At 31.9% G+C, this 15,015-nt stretch overlaps 4 protein-coding genes across 4 annotated transcripts; 2 read left to right on the top strand and 2 right to left on the bottom strand.

The window, feature by feature from the left end:
- The first annotated feature begins 3,131 nt into the window (after positions 1–3,131).
- LOC116765921 (uncharacterized) lies at positions 3,132–3,741 on the top strand. Its single transcript, XM_032655564.2, has 2 exons — positions 3,132–3,179; positions 3,292–3,741. Exons 1-2 carry the CDS (start codon positions 3,171–3,173, stop codon positions 3,739–3,741), a joined length of 459 nt encoding a protein of 152 aa, XP_032511455.2. The 5' UTR covers positions 3,132–3,170.
- A 2,175-nt stretch (positions 3,742–5,916) lies between these two features.
- Positions 5,917–6,336, bottom strand: LOC133319026 (endocuticle structural glycoprotein SgAbd-8-like). Its single transcript, XM_061521908.1, has one exon. The coding sequence runs from the start codon at positions 6,334–6,336 to the stop codon at positions 5,917–5,919; it is 420 nt and encodes a 139-aa protein (XP_061377892.1).
- Positions 6,337–9,356: 3,020 nt separating this feature from the next.
- Positions 9,357–10,022, bottom strand: LOC133319071 (endocuticle structural glycoprotein ABD-4-like). Its single transcript, XM_061522098.1, has 2 exons — positions 9,970–10,022; positions 9,357–9,867 (listed from the first exon to the last, which is right to left on the bottom strand). The coding sequence occupies exons 1-2, from the start codon at positions 9,976–9,978 to the stop codon at positions 9,427–9,429; spliced, it is 450 nt and encodes a 149-aa protein (XP_061378082.1). The 5' UTR covers positions 9,979–10,022; the 3' UTR covers positions 9,357–9,426.
- A 2,265-nt stretch (positions 10,023–12,287) lies between these two features.
- On the top strand, positions 12,288–12,902 carry LOC116765772 (flexible cuticle protein 12-like). Its single transcript, XM_032655364.2, has 2 exons — positions 12,288–12,350; positions 12,453–12,902. The coding sequence occupies exons 1-2, from the start codon at positions 12,342–12,344 to the stop codon at positions 12,900–12,902; spliced, it is 459 nt and encodes a 152-aa protein (XP_032511255.2). The 5' UTR covers positions 12,288–12,341.
- The last annotated feature ends 2,113 nt before the right edge of the window (positions 12,903–15,015 follow it).

Raw genomic sequence — 15,015 nt, 5'->3', positions numbered from 1 at the left:
ACCAAAAATCATTGAGAAAATCACAAATGAATAAATAAGGTAAACGGTATAAGATAACAAACATATTTTTTAAACATGGAACTTTTTTTTTTATTAATGATAAAAAAAACTCCTGAAGAAAACGTAATAATAATTCTTTAGTAATAATGTTTCAGGTTAAGAATAGGTTTAAGTTTATTGCAGAGTTGTTTCTCTTGCAAACTTTACAAGGCTTTGCTTATTTAGCAACAATCATAAACTAAAATTTTACATTATATTATAGAAATGGAATTACATGATGATATATTTTCATAACATATATTTAATAAGGTTAAAAACGAGACATTGTAAAATTTAAATATTCTCTCTCACAGTAAAGGATTTAGCCTTGTCAACCTCCTTAAAGTTATTTTACTCAGACTGTATGCTAATACGTTTTATTTGTATTACAATTAACTTTCAGATTTTATTGTAACAGTAAAATGTTAGCGGGAAAATAAAGTATTCGTTGTACAAAAACTAACTTTATAATTTATATCTCCAATGAAATCTAAAACTTTCGCGGGTATCCTTTTAAATAAACTAATGTTTTTCGGATTATACTACGCGTCTTTATTATTTTAAAAACTACATACTCCCGACGTTTCGGTTACTTTGCAGCAACCGTGATCACGGACAGAGGAGATGTGAATGTCTGTCAGTTATTTATCATCTACCGACAACGAATTCTTAATTTTCTGGCGTACCGCTCTGGATGCCGGCAGAATGCGCTTACGATGTCACGAGGTCCTGCGGTGTGGTCATGGACATGGGATTTTATATGTTTAAATAGGGGTCGCAGGTGTTGGATAGATTCCAGCCGTCTTCTCTATTGAAATTGGGATGTTTTTTAATTTCAATAGCCTTGCGGGTTAACCTAGGTATGTACCTGTTTTCACGAGCGAGGATTTGTGGTTTATCAAACCGAATGTAGTGACCTGGTTCGTCCATTGTGTGTTCACACACTGCTAACTTCGACATGCATCTATTTTTAATGTCTGAGGTATGTTCCTTCACCCTTGTATCAATGTTCCTCTTTGTCTGTCCAATGTATGACAAGCCACAGTCACAATTGAGTTTGAATACACCCGCTTGTTGTAAAGGAATGGTACGAAAAATATTAGTTTCATTTATATCCCTATTCTTTTTAATAATAATAATGTTGAAAATAATATCTCTTATATACGTTTTAAACTAAATGCAATATCGCAGAGCACTCTAGGTTTAAAATGTTTATTTTTACTCTCCATTGTTAAAGCAAGAGCAAAGCACTCGCTACTTGTAGATAGCAAATTTGTGCGTTAAAAGCTTTTTGTGTGAAAGGCATATGGCATTAGATTACATTGATATTTTCCCAATACTTAATAAAAACCTAATTATGTTAGTAGTAAAAAAAATTGGCTACATAATAAAATATAATTTTATCATAATTTTAAAGCGAAAGCAAATTTACATTACGAGATAATTAAAACATTTTAGTAAACAAGTTGATCTAAATCTCTACATATGACAATACATTAATGACATTATACCATTCTCTTTTGTGTTTTTATTTATTGAAGTTTAATTCCCTGATAAACATAATAATCTGTAAAATAAATTTTACAGCTAAGCTGTTAAGTATTTCTGCTCTAACAAATGAAAAAACGGTGATGTTAACTTTATCTTCTCTTCCTTAAGTTTGTTCCCAAATCTCCAAAATAGCGAACTTCTATGGTTATATTTATAAATTATTGACAATAAATATTACTGTATTAGTAGTTCAATAAAAACATTAATAAAACACCAATCAATATAATATTTTTAGCATACCTTATCTTTTTAACCAACTTCAAAAAAGTAGGAGGTTATCAATTTGTCTGTTTGTGTTTGTTACATAATAACTTTCGATTAGGGTGAAGCGCTTTTAATATTTTTTTCTATTTGAAAACTGATGGTTTCCGTTTAATTCCATTTCAATTTGGTCCAGTTCTTACAATGACAACCGTGAGAAAACCATATATGTAAGTCTACAATTAATAAAGTGTGTGCGACGAATGAACGAGTAAATTAAACGCCAGCCGATTTCGATTTTTTTATTTATAAGGGCAGACTTCGAAAATAGTCACATAATGTTTAAAACAAGACCTGATTATGGAATCCTGGAGGAATATCCTTAAAATGTGTAGGCATACTTAATACAGCTTAAGTTATGGCATTACTTTTGTATGATCTTCACTGTCGGAACTCAGGTATCGTAATCTTGTTATCAAACGATTTCAAAAGAATTAGAGATTCTCAATTCTTCAGAATCTTTTTTTCATGTATGTTCCCTGAGTTCTCGAACGGTACCAGACCGATTTAAAAAAATAGTTTTTTATCTGAAAGGTCGCATCCCCCGGGTAGTCTTACCAAGTCAGATTGTTATAATGGGGTTATCTAAAAATTGAGGAAAATTGAAAAAAAATTGAGGGAAATCAATTTTTTGATATAAATACTCTTTTGTGAAAAATGTTTCTACAAATTTTTTGGAAGACTATTGAAGATATTGTGCAGTATTTCTTTCTTTATTACGCTTTAGACGCTTATTTTTGTCAACTTCATACTCCTGAGCTCGACTTTTATCATACGAGGTACACGTAAGGAAGGTTACCACATCTCGAACCAGCTACTCTATCCTACGTACCTATTTAATAAAGAGAAAGAAATAAAATTGTATTTAAAAAAACAAAGTCAGTGCCTACAGCTATACGGGTAGTATTTCTTAGTAAATAGAAAAATTGCAGGTTACTATTACTAAATATCGTAGCTATTTGTTTTGAACCTGATTTGAGTCCCTATTTATATAGCTCTATATGACATTTTTCTATTGCGATATCTTTATTTCACTAAGGAAATATATTTTGAATTAAAACTAATATTATTGAAAATATCAAAAAACATTGAATAAAGAATTTTTATAATTACATGCATTTTTGTGTTAAAATTAAGTAAGTCATTAAAATTCATGTAGTTATTAAAACTAAAGATATTTAAGAAATGAGGAATTTCATTAAGTAATGAGCCTAATTAATCACTACGAGTGTTTGCTATAAATGCTCTTATTTTATTATATGATCCAACAGTTCAATAAACACCATTGAAAGAGAAGCCTTCATTTCTAATATATCACTATGAATAAGGTAAGCCGTTAACTTAAATGTTATATAATTAAGTATTTTTTTTTTTGTTATATAATTAAGTATTTTTCAATATTAAGTTTGATTTCTTACTTTAACTGCATATTATTTTCAGTTTATACTATCATTCACTTTATCCGCTTTGATGGCGCTAGCATCAGCTGCACCTAGCGTGCGTCCAATGCAAGGTCGTGCTGCTGAATTGGCTGCGACGCGAGCTTTACCAGCTTTAGAATATGAAGAAGTCCGCGATAAATATGGACAGTTCGCACTGCGCTATATTACAGCAGAAGGTATTGTAGTATCAGAACGAGGCCGCCTCGTACCAAACCTGAAAGGTGATGGATATGTCCTCATCACTGAAGGAGAGATCTCATATATCAGTGATGACGGGAAAACGTATGTCACAAAATTCACTGCCGGTATCGATGGAAATCACATGGAAGGGAACCATCTCGCTACAACTCCAAAGCCAGTTTCTGAAGACCCAGCCTTAAGGCCTGGAGAAGAAGAACTTGTCCCAATTACACGGGAAGTAGAAACGGAAAGTGAAGAAGTTGTGTAATAAAATATAAATGTTAAAAAGTTTTTTTTTTATTTTATTTACACCTTTATCAGAAGGTTCTATCTACAATTTATTATATTAATATTTCGATAGAAACAATATAAAAATCGTAATCATAAACTTTTTGTATGTTAAACTTGTCCTTAAAAGCACCAAAATTTTATACATTAATCTAAATTTGAAATAAGTTCTGGACCTATATTAAATAGTCCAGCAGTATTAAATTCCGTTAATCAAAAAACTTTTTAATCGTATTAAAAACAATATTCAATATTATACGTTTTGTTAATATTTTTAGTGTCAAGTGAGAATTAATGATAGACATAAAATACATTTTTACAATTATTAGAAATTAAGGAGAAATTTTAAAGAAAGACATTACTGTGAGAGATGAAACTATCTTCTAATATTAAAATATATAATCGAGGTTAATTGCTGAAATAGACACGAATTAGGCAATGTTTATTAATTTATTATCCAACTTTAAATTTTTTTTTGACCCAAAGGGGTAAAGGACCAGACGGCCTACCTGATGGTAAGTAGTTACCGTGGCCCATGGATATTGTACTCCTCTATTTTTTTATGTGTTTTTTTTTTTTGGTATGTATTCCATTATGATTATTAAATAATTTTATTGTTTGTAACACGTGTTGTGTACATTTTTAGCTCGTCTTTAATAAATATAAACACCAGGATTATGCAATACTGTTATTATGATAAATGTTTGTGTTTATATTGTTTATTGTTTACGAGCCTTTAAATAAGTATATATTTCTTTTTTTTTATGATAAAAAATACAAATTTAATACAATAAATTAATAAAAACCGCCCCTTCGGCAAGTAGTGCGGTGGTGGAATGGAGACGATGGCACCACATCAAATAGTACCTCGGAACATTCCCCATTGTACAGACGACAGAACACACAAAGGAAGCGTACATCGCTTCGGAGGCTAAAGGATTCTAGATTTTCTGTGACTACGGGATCGTTGATAATACGAAAAGCCCGACGTTGTATGGAGTCAGGTGGAAGCAGTTGGTACTGTGGGGCACGGGACCAAAGATGAGAACAACACTCCATGCGGGGACGAATTAACGAAAAAAAACGAATCCTGTGATTTATAAAATAAAAGCAAGTGTCCTGGTGTAAAGTGCTGCCTCGCTCTACTCAGTACCTCTAGTTTTTTAGAGGCTAGTTTAGCCTTATCCTCCAAATGTCTAAGGAATTGAATGTTGGAAAGTTATTTACGGTTGATTACTGAATATTGCTTACGATTTTGTCATTGTTAAAAGTTTTGTGGTTCTCGAGAATTGTTCTCTTAATTTGTTATTGAAAGTCACCCGCTGTTATTGTTGTACACAAAATGTAAAAGATTTTAGAACAAAATGAAATATTAGTGCATCTGATTTATTTTTTTTATGTTGATATATTCAATCTGATTCCACGCTTTTTTAATTACGTTGTCTATAAATTTTCCTAAATCTTAAGTCGTGGCTAGTTTTAACAAAATAATTTTGTTACCAGATAAGCTTCAGTTCTTAATTCTTATATAAATAAAAGGATATTTAAAATAGATACATTCGCTGTTTATAATTTTATAGATTAAGAGAAGTTGGAGAGACTTACAAACCACTTCTGAGCATGAGAAAGATGATTGCCTTTCGAATACGTAACCCTAAGAACAGATGATACTTGAAACTTTACATTCGTAAGAGTTAACAATGATTAATCAATTAGGCTCAAACTTGTTTATGTATAAAAGTTTTGTTCATTACATATTAGATCTTTTAATATATATGTAATCCTTATTATATAATAGGTGGAAACCTACTGAACTTTAAAGCCCAAAGTCTAAATAAACTGCTTAATAGAAAGATTATGGAAGTTCACCAATTATATATTATTCTTCATCAAGATAATAAACGTGACAGTTTGTCAGAGGATATTATACATATACTTTTTTACGCAATTTGATTACTCAATATGCAAAATTTGCTGTAGTGTAGAAAATATGTGAAATCTTTTAAGTTTAAAAAAATATGTGAAATCTTTTAAGTTTATGATTACGATTTTTATATTGTTTCTATTCCAATATTAATATAATAAATTGTAGATAGAACCTTCTGATAAAGGTGTAAATAAAATAAAAAAAAAACTTTTTAACATTTATATTTTATTACACAACTTCTTCACTTTCCGACTCTACTTCGTGCATAATTGGGACAGATTCTGGTTGTTCAGGGCTTAAGGCTGGGGCTTCAGAAATTGGCTTTGGAGTTGTAGGGAGATGGTTCCCTTCCATGTGATTTCCATCGATACCGGCAGTGAATTTTGTGACATACGTTTTACCGTCATCACTGATATATGAGATCTCTCCTTCAGTGATGAGAACATATCCATCACCTTTCAGGTTTGGTACGAGGCGGCCGCGTTCTGATACTACGATACCTTCCGCTGTAATATAGCGCAATGCAAACTGTCCAAATTCATCGCGGACTTCTTCATAATCTAAAGCTGGTAAAGCGCGTGTCGCAGCTAATTCAGCAGCACGACCCTGGATGGGACCCACGCTAGGAGCAGCTGATGCCAGCGCCATCAAGGCAGGAAAAATAAACGATAGTACAAACTGCAAAACAACATAAAATTATAATAACAAGTTATGGTCATGGTTTATATGCATATGTATGTACACTACAAAACTGAAAGTTCCTAAACTTTTCCTTTTTACCTTATTCATTGTTTTTTATAATATACAGGTGTAACGTTCTGTTGCAACGTCGGTTTCTTGACTGTTATCTAAACTGTAAAAAAGTATTTTTATAGTAAAAAATTCATAACGACTAATTAGACTCATTACAATTTGTAATGATATTTCTAAGTTAAGTTTTATTGTTACAAAAAAATGCGTGTAATTAAATTCCAGTTCTAAATGTCACTGTTTTGTTTAAATTAATCTTTGATCGATATTGTAACACAGATGCCAAATTTATATAAGAATATTAAATTAAAAAAAACGACTTTCTTTAAATATCTAGTCATAGCAGATACTCCCCAATAACTGACGACACGAAGAATTCACGAAAAATTTAAACAAATGCAGACGTTGAATTGATGTAAGACGATTTAGAACGTATACATGAATGGTGTTGCAAAAATAGGATGTTACTTAATACCTCAAAATGTCAGCCTATACGGTTTACGAGAAAAAGAAAGGTCTTGGAGTCGAGTTATTGCATCAACGATGAAAAGATTGAAGTTGTATCCAAAATTCGAGACTTGGGCGTAATTCTCGATTCTAAACTAAGTTTCATGCCTCATTATGACACAATGATCAACAAGGCCACTAAAATATAGTTTCATTTAATGCGTTGGTCAGGAGCGTACTTGAATTTTGTAGCGTTGTATGGATTCCAAATTATGTAGTACATTAAAACCGTATAGAAACTGTTCAGAGTCCTTTCACCAGGCATCTTGCCTACCATACGACCGGTATCAGAAGCATATGCTCTTGTAACGATATACTTTTTTAATATGTGCACTATGGATATACTTTTTTAATATGTGCACGCTGCAAAATTGCAGACGTATGATGGATTAAATGTTCCTACAGGAGATAGTCATGGGTTCTTCTTATTGTCAGGAAATGTTTGAGCGTATTCAAATTGATGTCCCAAAAATGAATGCTCAAAGTAGATATGTATCGTTTTTTGTATTCCTAGGTTTACAACTAACCTAGGAATGCAATCCCAATCTTGGGGCCCAACTGGGCTTTGATAGCTTTGATAAAAATCCTCGACGATTTAAGTATAAAACAATATTATGATCTCTTAATAATTAGTTAAATTGCATGCAAATTTAAGTTTATGTACAAACTTTTAATTTTTTGTACTCCTCTATTTTTTTGTGTTTTTTTTTTTGGTATGTATTCCATTATGATTATTAAATAATTTTATTGTTTGAAACACGTGTTGTGTGCATTTTTAGCTCGTCTTTAATAAATATAAACACCAGGATTATGCAATACTGTTATTATGATAAATGTTTGTGTTTATATTGTTTATGAGCCTTTAAATAAATATAAATTTATTTTTTTTTATGATAAAAAATAAAAATTTAATAAAATAAATTAATAAAAATCCGCCCCTTCGGCAAGTAGTGCGGTGGTGGAATGGAGACGATGGCACCACATCAAACAGTGCCTTGGAACATTCCCCATTGTACAGACGATAGAACACACAAAGGAAGCGTACATCGCTTCGGAGGCTAAAGGATTCTAGATTTTCTGTGACTACGGGACCGTTGACAATACGAAAAGCCCGACGTTGTATGGAGTCAGGTGGAAGCAGTTGGTACTGTGGGGCACGGGACCAAAGACGAGAACAACACTCCATGCGGGGACGAATTAACGGAAAAAAACGAATCCTGTGATTTATAAAATAAAAGCAAGTGTCCCGGTGCAAAGTACTGCCTCGATCTACTCAGTACCTCTAGTTTTTTAGAGGCTAGTTTGGCCTTATCCTCCAAATGTCTATGGAATTGAATGTTGGAAAATTATTTACGGTTGTTTACGGAATATTGCTTACGATTTTGTCATTGTTAAAAGTTTTGTGGTTCTCGGAAATTGTTCTCTTAATTTGTTATTGAAAGTCACCCGCTGTTATTGTTTTAAACAAAGTGTAAAAGATTTAAGAACAAAATGAAATATTAGTGCATCTGATTTATTTTTTAATGTTGATATATTCAATCTGATTCCACGCTTTTTTAATTACGTTGTCTATTAATTTTCCTAAATCTTAAGTCGTGGCTAGTTTTAACAAAATAATTTTGTTACCAGATAAGCTTCAGTTCTTAATTCTTATATAAATAAAAGGATATTTAAAATAGATACATTCGCTGTTTATAATTTTATTGATTAAGAGAAGTTGGAGAGACTTACAAACCACTTCTGAGCGTGAGAAAGATGATTGCCTTTCGAATACCTTTTTTTTTTGATGACACAGGGAAACTCTTTTTACGAGCCGTCTCACCGGCCTTGCCTTTCGAATACCTAACCCAAAGAACAGAGACTTGAAACTTTACATTCGTAAGAGTTAACAATGATTAATCAATTAGGCGAAAATTTATTTATATTATGTATAAAAGTTTTGTTTATTACATATAAGTTGTTTTAATATATATGTAATCCTTATTATATAATAGGTGGAAACCTACTGACTTTTAAAGCCTAAAGTCTAAATAAACTGCTTTATATTTTATTACTACTATTACTATTACTGCTTTATATTTAAGATCTGAATTATCATTTAAAGTTTAAAAGATTACTTCAATGTATTCAAAATGTAAACTAATGCTAGTAATCCTAACAAGTGTGACCGACAGGAACGTTAACAGTGCATCGTTGACGTCCGCGATGGATGCTTTAATTGTTCGAGCCACCTTGCTCCTAACTCATAAGAAATATATATCCTTAAATGGGCCTGACAATACCGCAACAAATAAAAATGACGAGAATTTTTCGCTCTTTTTAAACATAGAACACTGCTCATATACCTCAGGAAGAGACCAGCTATACCGTTTGGACCATAGCAATCAATTTAAATAATTACATATGTTTTGTAAAATCAATATAATATTAATATTTTTAGTCTTTAACATTTATCTTATATTACACTAAATAACTTCATCATTATCCGACTCTTCTTAGTATTTCTGGCGTAATTGGGACAGATTCTGGTTGTTCAGGGCTTAAGGCTGGGGCTTCAGAAATTGGCTTTGGAGTTGTAGGGAGATGGTTCCCTTCCATGTGATTTCCATCGATACCGGCAGTGAATTTTGTGACATACGTTTTACCGTCATCACTGATATATGAGATCTCTCCTTCAGTGATGAGAACATATCCATCACCTTTCAGGTTTGGTACCAGGCGGCCGCGTTCTGATACTACGATACCTTCTGCTGTAATATAGCGCAATGCAAACTGTCCAAATTCATCGCGGACTTCTTCATAATCTAAAGCTGGTAAAGCGCGTGTCGCAGCTAATTCAGCAGCACGACCCTGGATGGGACCCACGCTAGGAGCAGCTGATGCCAGCGCCATCAAGGCAGGAAAAATAAACGATAGTACAAACTGCAAAACAACATAAAATTATAATAACAAGTTATGGTCATGGTTTATATGCATATGTATGTACACTACAAAACTGAAAGTTCCTAAACTTTTCCTTTTTACCTTATTCATTGTATTTTATAATATACAGGTGTAACGTTCTGTTACAACGTCGGATTCTTGACTGTTATCTAAACTGTAAAAAAGTATTTTTATAGTAAAAAATTCATAACGACTAATTAGACTCATTACAATTTGTAATGATATTTCTAAGTTAAGTTTTATTGTTACAAAAAAATGCATTTAATTAAATTCCAGTTCTAAATTTCACTATTTGTTTTAATTACTTTTTGACCTTAATTGTGTAAATTGTGAGATGTTAAATTTCTATAAGAATATTGAAGTAAGTATTTATAGGAACATGTAACAACATCATTTATACTTTTTAGTAAACCTGATTATCTCAAAATCAAAACGGGAACTTTGTAATATTTTTAGAAGTAAAATTTAACATCTGAAATTTGGTTTTCGTGTAATAATATTAAATTATAGCCTTTTAAAAACGACTATAGAAACCTTTTTATTTTAAGTGGGTATTACAGTTTCAATAACAAATTAAGAGAACAATTTCCGAGAACCACAAAACTTTTAACAATGACAAAATCGTAAGCAATATTCCGTAAACAACCGTAAATAATTTTCCAACATTCAATTCCTTAGACATTTGGAGGATAAGGCCAAACTAGCCTCTAAAAAACTAGAGGTACTGAGTAGAGCGAGGCAGCACTTTACACCGGGACACTTGCTTTTATTTTATAAATCACAGGATTCGTTTTTTTTCGTTAATTCGTCCCCGCATGGAGTGTTGTTCTCATCTTTGGTCCCGTGCCCCACAGTACCAACTGCTTCCACCTGACTCCATACAACGTCGGGCTTTTCGTATTATCAACGATCCCGTAGTCACAGAAAATCTAGAATCCTTTAGCCTCCGAAGCGATGTACGCTTCCTTTGTGTGTTCTATCGTCTGTACAATGGGGAATGTTCCGAGGCACTGTTTGATGTGGTGCCATCGTCTCTATTCCACCACCGCACTACTTGCCGAAGGGGCGGATTTTTATTAATTTATTTTATTAAATTTTTATCTTTTATCATAAAAAATAAATATATATTTATTTAAAGCTCACAAACAATAAACTATATAAACACAAACATTTATCATAATAACAGTATTGCATAATCCTGGTGTTTATATTTATTAATGACGAGCTAAAAGTTTATACAACACGTGTTACAAACAATAAAATTATTTAATAATCATAACGGAATACATACCAAAAAAAAAAAAACACAAAAAAATAGAGGAGTACAAAAAATTAAAAGTTTGTACATAAACTTAAATTTGCATGCAATTTAACTAATTATTAAGGGATCATAATATTGTTTTATACTTAAATCGTCGAGGATTTTTATCAAAGCTATCAAAGCCCAGTTGGGCCCCAAGATTGGGATTGCATTCCTAGGTTAGTTGTAAACCTAGGAATACAAAAAAACGATACATATCTACTTTGAGCATTCATTTTTGAGACATCAATTTGAATACGCTCAAACATTTCCTGACAATAAGAAGAACCCATGACTATCTCCTGTAGGAACATTTAATCCATCATACGTCTGCGATTTTGCAGCGTGCACATATTAAAAAAGTATATCCTATCGTTACAAGAGCATATGCTTCTGATACCGGTCGTATGGTAGGCAAGATGCCTGGTGAAAGGACTCTGAACAGTTTCTATATGGTTTTAATGTACTACATAATTTGGAATCCATACAACGCTACAAAATTCAAGTACGCTACTGACTAACGCATTAAATGAAACTATATTTTAGTGGCCTTGTTGATCATTGTGTCATAATGATGCATGAAACTTAGTTTAGAATCGAGAATTACGGCCAAGTCTCGAATTTGGGATACAACTTCAATCTTTTCATCGTTGATGCAATAACTCGACTCCAAGACCTTTCTTTTTCTCGTAAACCGTATAGGCTGACATTTTGAGGTATTAAGTAACATCCTATTTTTGCAACACCATTCATGTATACGTTCTAAATCGTCTTACATCAATTCAACGTCTGCATTTGTTTAAATTTTTCGTGAATTCTTCATATCGTCAGTTATTGGGGAGTATCTGCTATGACTAGATATTTAAAGAAAGTCGTTTTTTTTTAATTTAATATTCTTATATAAATTTGGCACCTGTGTTAAAATATCGATCAAACATTAATTTAAACAAAACAGTGACAATTAGAACTGGAATTTAATTAAATGCATTTTTTTGTAACAATAAAACTTAACTTAGAAATATCATTACAAATTGTAATGAGTCTAATTAGTCGTTATGAATTTTTTACTATAAAAATACTTTTTTACAGTTTAGATAACAGTCAAGAAACCGACGTTGCAACAGAACGTTACACCTGTATATTATAAAAAACAATGAATAAGGTAAAAAGGAAAAGTTTAGGAACTTTCAGTTTTGTAGTGTACATACATATGCATATAAACCATAACCATAACTTGTTATTATAATTTTATGTTGTTTTGCAGTTTGTACTATCGTTTATTTTTCCTGCCTTGATGGCGCTGGCATCAGCTGCTCCTAACGTGGGTCCCATCCAGGGTCGTGCTGCTGAATTAGCTGCGACACGCGCTTTACCAGCTTTAGATTATGAAGAAGTCCGCGATGAATTTGGACAGTTTGCACTGCGCTATATTACAGCGGAAGGTATCGTAGTATCAGAACGCGGCCGCCTGGTACCAAACCTGAAAGGTGATGGATATGTTCTCATCACTGAAGGAGAGATCTCATATATCAGTGATGACGGTAAAACGTATGTCACAAAATTCACTGCCGGTATCGATGGAAATCACATGGAAGGGAACCATCTCCCTACAACTCCAAAACCAATTTCTGAAGCCCCAGCCTTAAGCCCTGTACAACCAGAATCTGTCCCAATTATGCAGGAAGTAGAGTCGGAAAGTGAAGAAGTTGTGTAATAAAATATAAATGTTAAAAAGTTTTTTTTTTATTTTATTTACACCTTTATCAGAAGGTTCTATCTACAATTTATTATATTAATATTGCGATAGAAACAATATAAAAATCGTAATCATAAACTTTTTGTATGTAAACTTGTCCTTAAAAGCACCAATTTTATACATTAATCTAAATTTGAAATAAGTTCTGGACCTATCTTAAATAGTCCAGCAGTATTAAAGTCCGTTAATCATAAAACTTTTTAATCTTATAAAAAACAATATTCAATATTATACGTTTTGTTAATATTTTTAGTGTCAAGTGAGAATTAATGATAGACATAAAATACATGATAGACATAAATGATAGACATAAAATACAGAAAATGAAGAAGTTATAATATTATAATAGTAATAAAATATAAATGTTCGAAATGTAGTTTTTTTATTTATTTATACTTTTATTATGAGATGCTACCTAAAACCCATTCTCAATCATGTAAGTAGTTGTAAGAATTCTCACGATATAATGTTATGATCAAGATATAAAATGGCAATCATTATTTCCTTTTTATATTAAAAAAGTATGGAATATAATTATGAAAGTCATTGTGTACAGACATACACAAATATCACAGGTTGGTAACAAATGTATTAACTTTAAAACAACTAGATAGATTTAAATAAAATGAAATCGAAATATATGTACTTAACCTAAAAGTGCACATAATCTAGGCGCTATTTAAGAAGCCCAAGTTTAAGGTTTTATAAAGACGTGTTAATAACAGAATAGGTATAAAAAACTCTTAATTTTTTTTTATTGTCTTCAGTAGCAATAATGTCTAAAACATTAACGATTATCTAAATCTTTAATCGGAAAATATAGAATATAAAATATAGAAATCATAGAAAGGAAAATTATAGAATTGACATATGTAATCCATAAACTACTGCAATTAAAAAACATGCCTTCCATTTTATAGTACAACACATTTACAGCGCTTTCAACTTTTGATATTGTGCACTTCATACCTATTCATTTCTTCGTATTCGTTTTTTTTTTTTTGTAGATGCTGAGTACGTATAGACATCAAAAGGTTTTTTAACTAATAAAAATACTTTGGAAAATAGGAAGTTACTATAAAATTCACAAAAACAGAGTTGACAATTAGACTAACTATCATTATATTTTATACTTATTCAAGTTATACTTTAATTTGTACTTAAACATAAAGATGCAAACTTGGGTCATTCATCTAAGGAGATAGGTTTACCAAAAAGAAAAAGATTATTCGAAATAAAATGGTTTAAAACAAGACCTCACGGTGTCATCATTTAGAAAGCGTAGTGTTGCTTTTAAAAGCATACATTAAAATGTAATTCATGAGCCTAAAACTACAGAGGCTCGCTCATGAAGACAGTTATATGCCGTGATTAATCCGCAAGATTAGCGAAATTGAAAAATATCCTATTTCAATGAAGCAGGTGGCTGGCAATTATCTAACACCTAGGATCTCCTCATAAAAAACATAAAATCCCATGTTCGCAACCATTCTGTCAGAACACTAGATGCAGTTTGCACAGTCGGCATGCATCCGGAGAAGTCCACAAGAAAAGTAAGATATCAGTTGCAAAGGATGACGAAATAAGCTTTACTGACAGACATTACCATAGCCATCTCATCTGCCCGTGATTATGATTTCTTCTTTTTTTTATTCTAAAATTAGCAACCGAGCAGACGGGCTACCTGATTGAGGTGAAACCGTCGCCCATGGACATCCGCAACAAAGATTTGCGGATGTGTTGCCACCCTTGATAGGAGAAGAGCGGGAGGAAAAGGTGGGAAAGGGCAGGATAGGGTGGGTAAAGGGAAAGAGTAACTGGCTCTCTCACTCATCGGACGAAAGGCAGCCAAAATTGCCGCTATGAAATGTAAACTAATATAAAATATTTAACGGATATAATAAAATACTTATGTGTAATATAATATATAATGTATACATTGTCGTCTGCCCTTGATCACGATTGCTGCAAAGTAACCGAAACGTCGGGAGTATTTAATAATAAAAAATGCGAAGTACTTCCGAAAATAAGAGTTTTAGTTAAATGCTTAAATACTCATATCTTTGTATCC

This window comes from Danaus plexippus, chromosome 11, assembly GCF_018135715.1.
Source record: "Danaus plexippus chromosome 11, MEX_DaPlex, whole genome shotgun sequence".
In the NCBI taxonomy this organism is placed as follows: domain Eukaryota; kingdom Metazoa; phylum Arthropoda; class Insecta; order Lepidoptera; family Nymphalidae; genus Danaus; species Danaus plexippus.
Note: the sequence above shows the minus strand (reverse complement) of the source record. Positions and strands in the feature narration are given on the sequence as shown.

Coding starts and splice junctions, on each gene's coding strand:
- LOC133319026 (XM_061521908.1), bottom strand. CDS start 6,336: ATGGCGCTGGCATCAGCTGCTCCTAGCGTGGGTCCCATCCAGGGTCGT.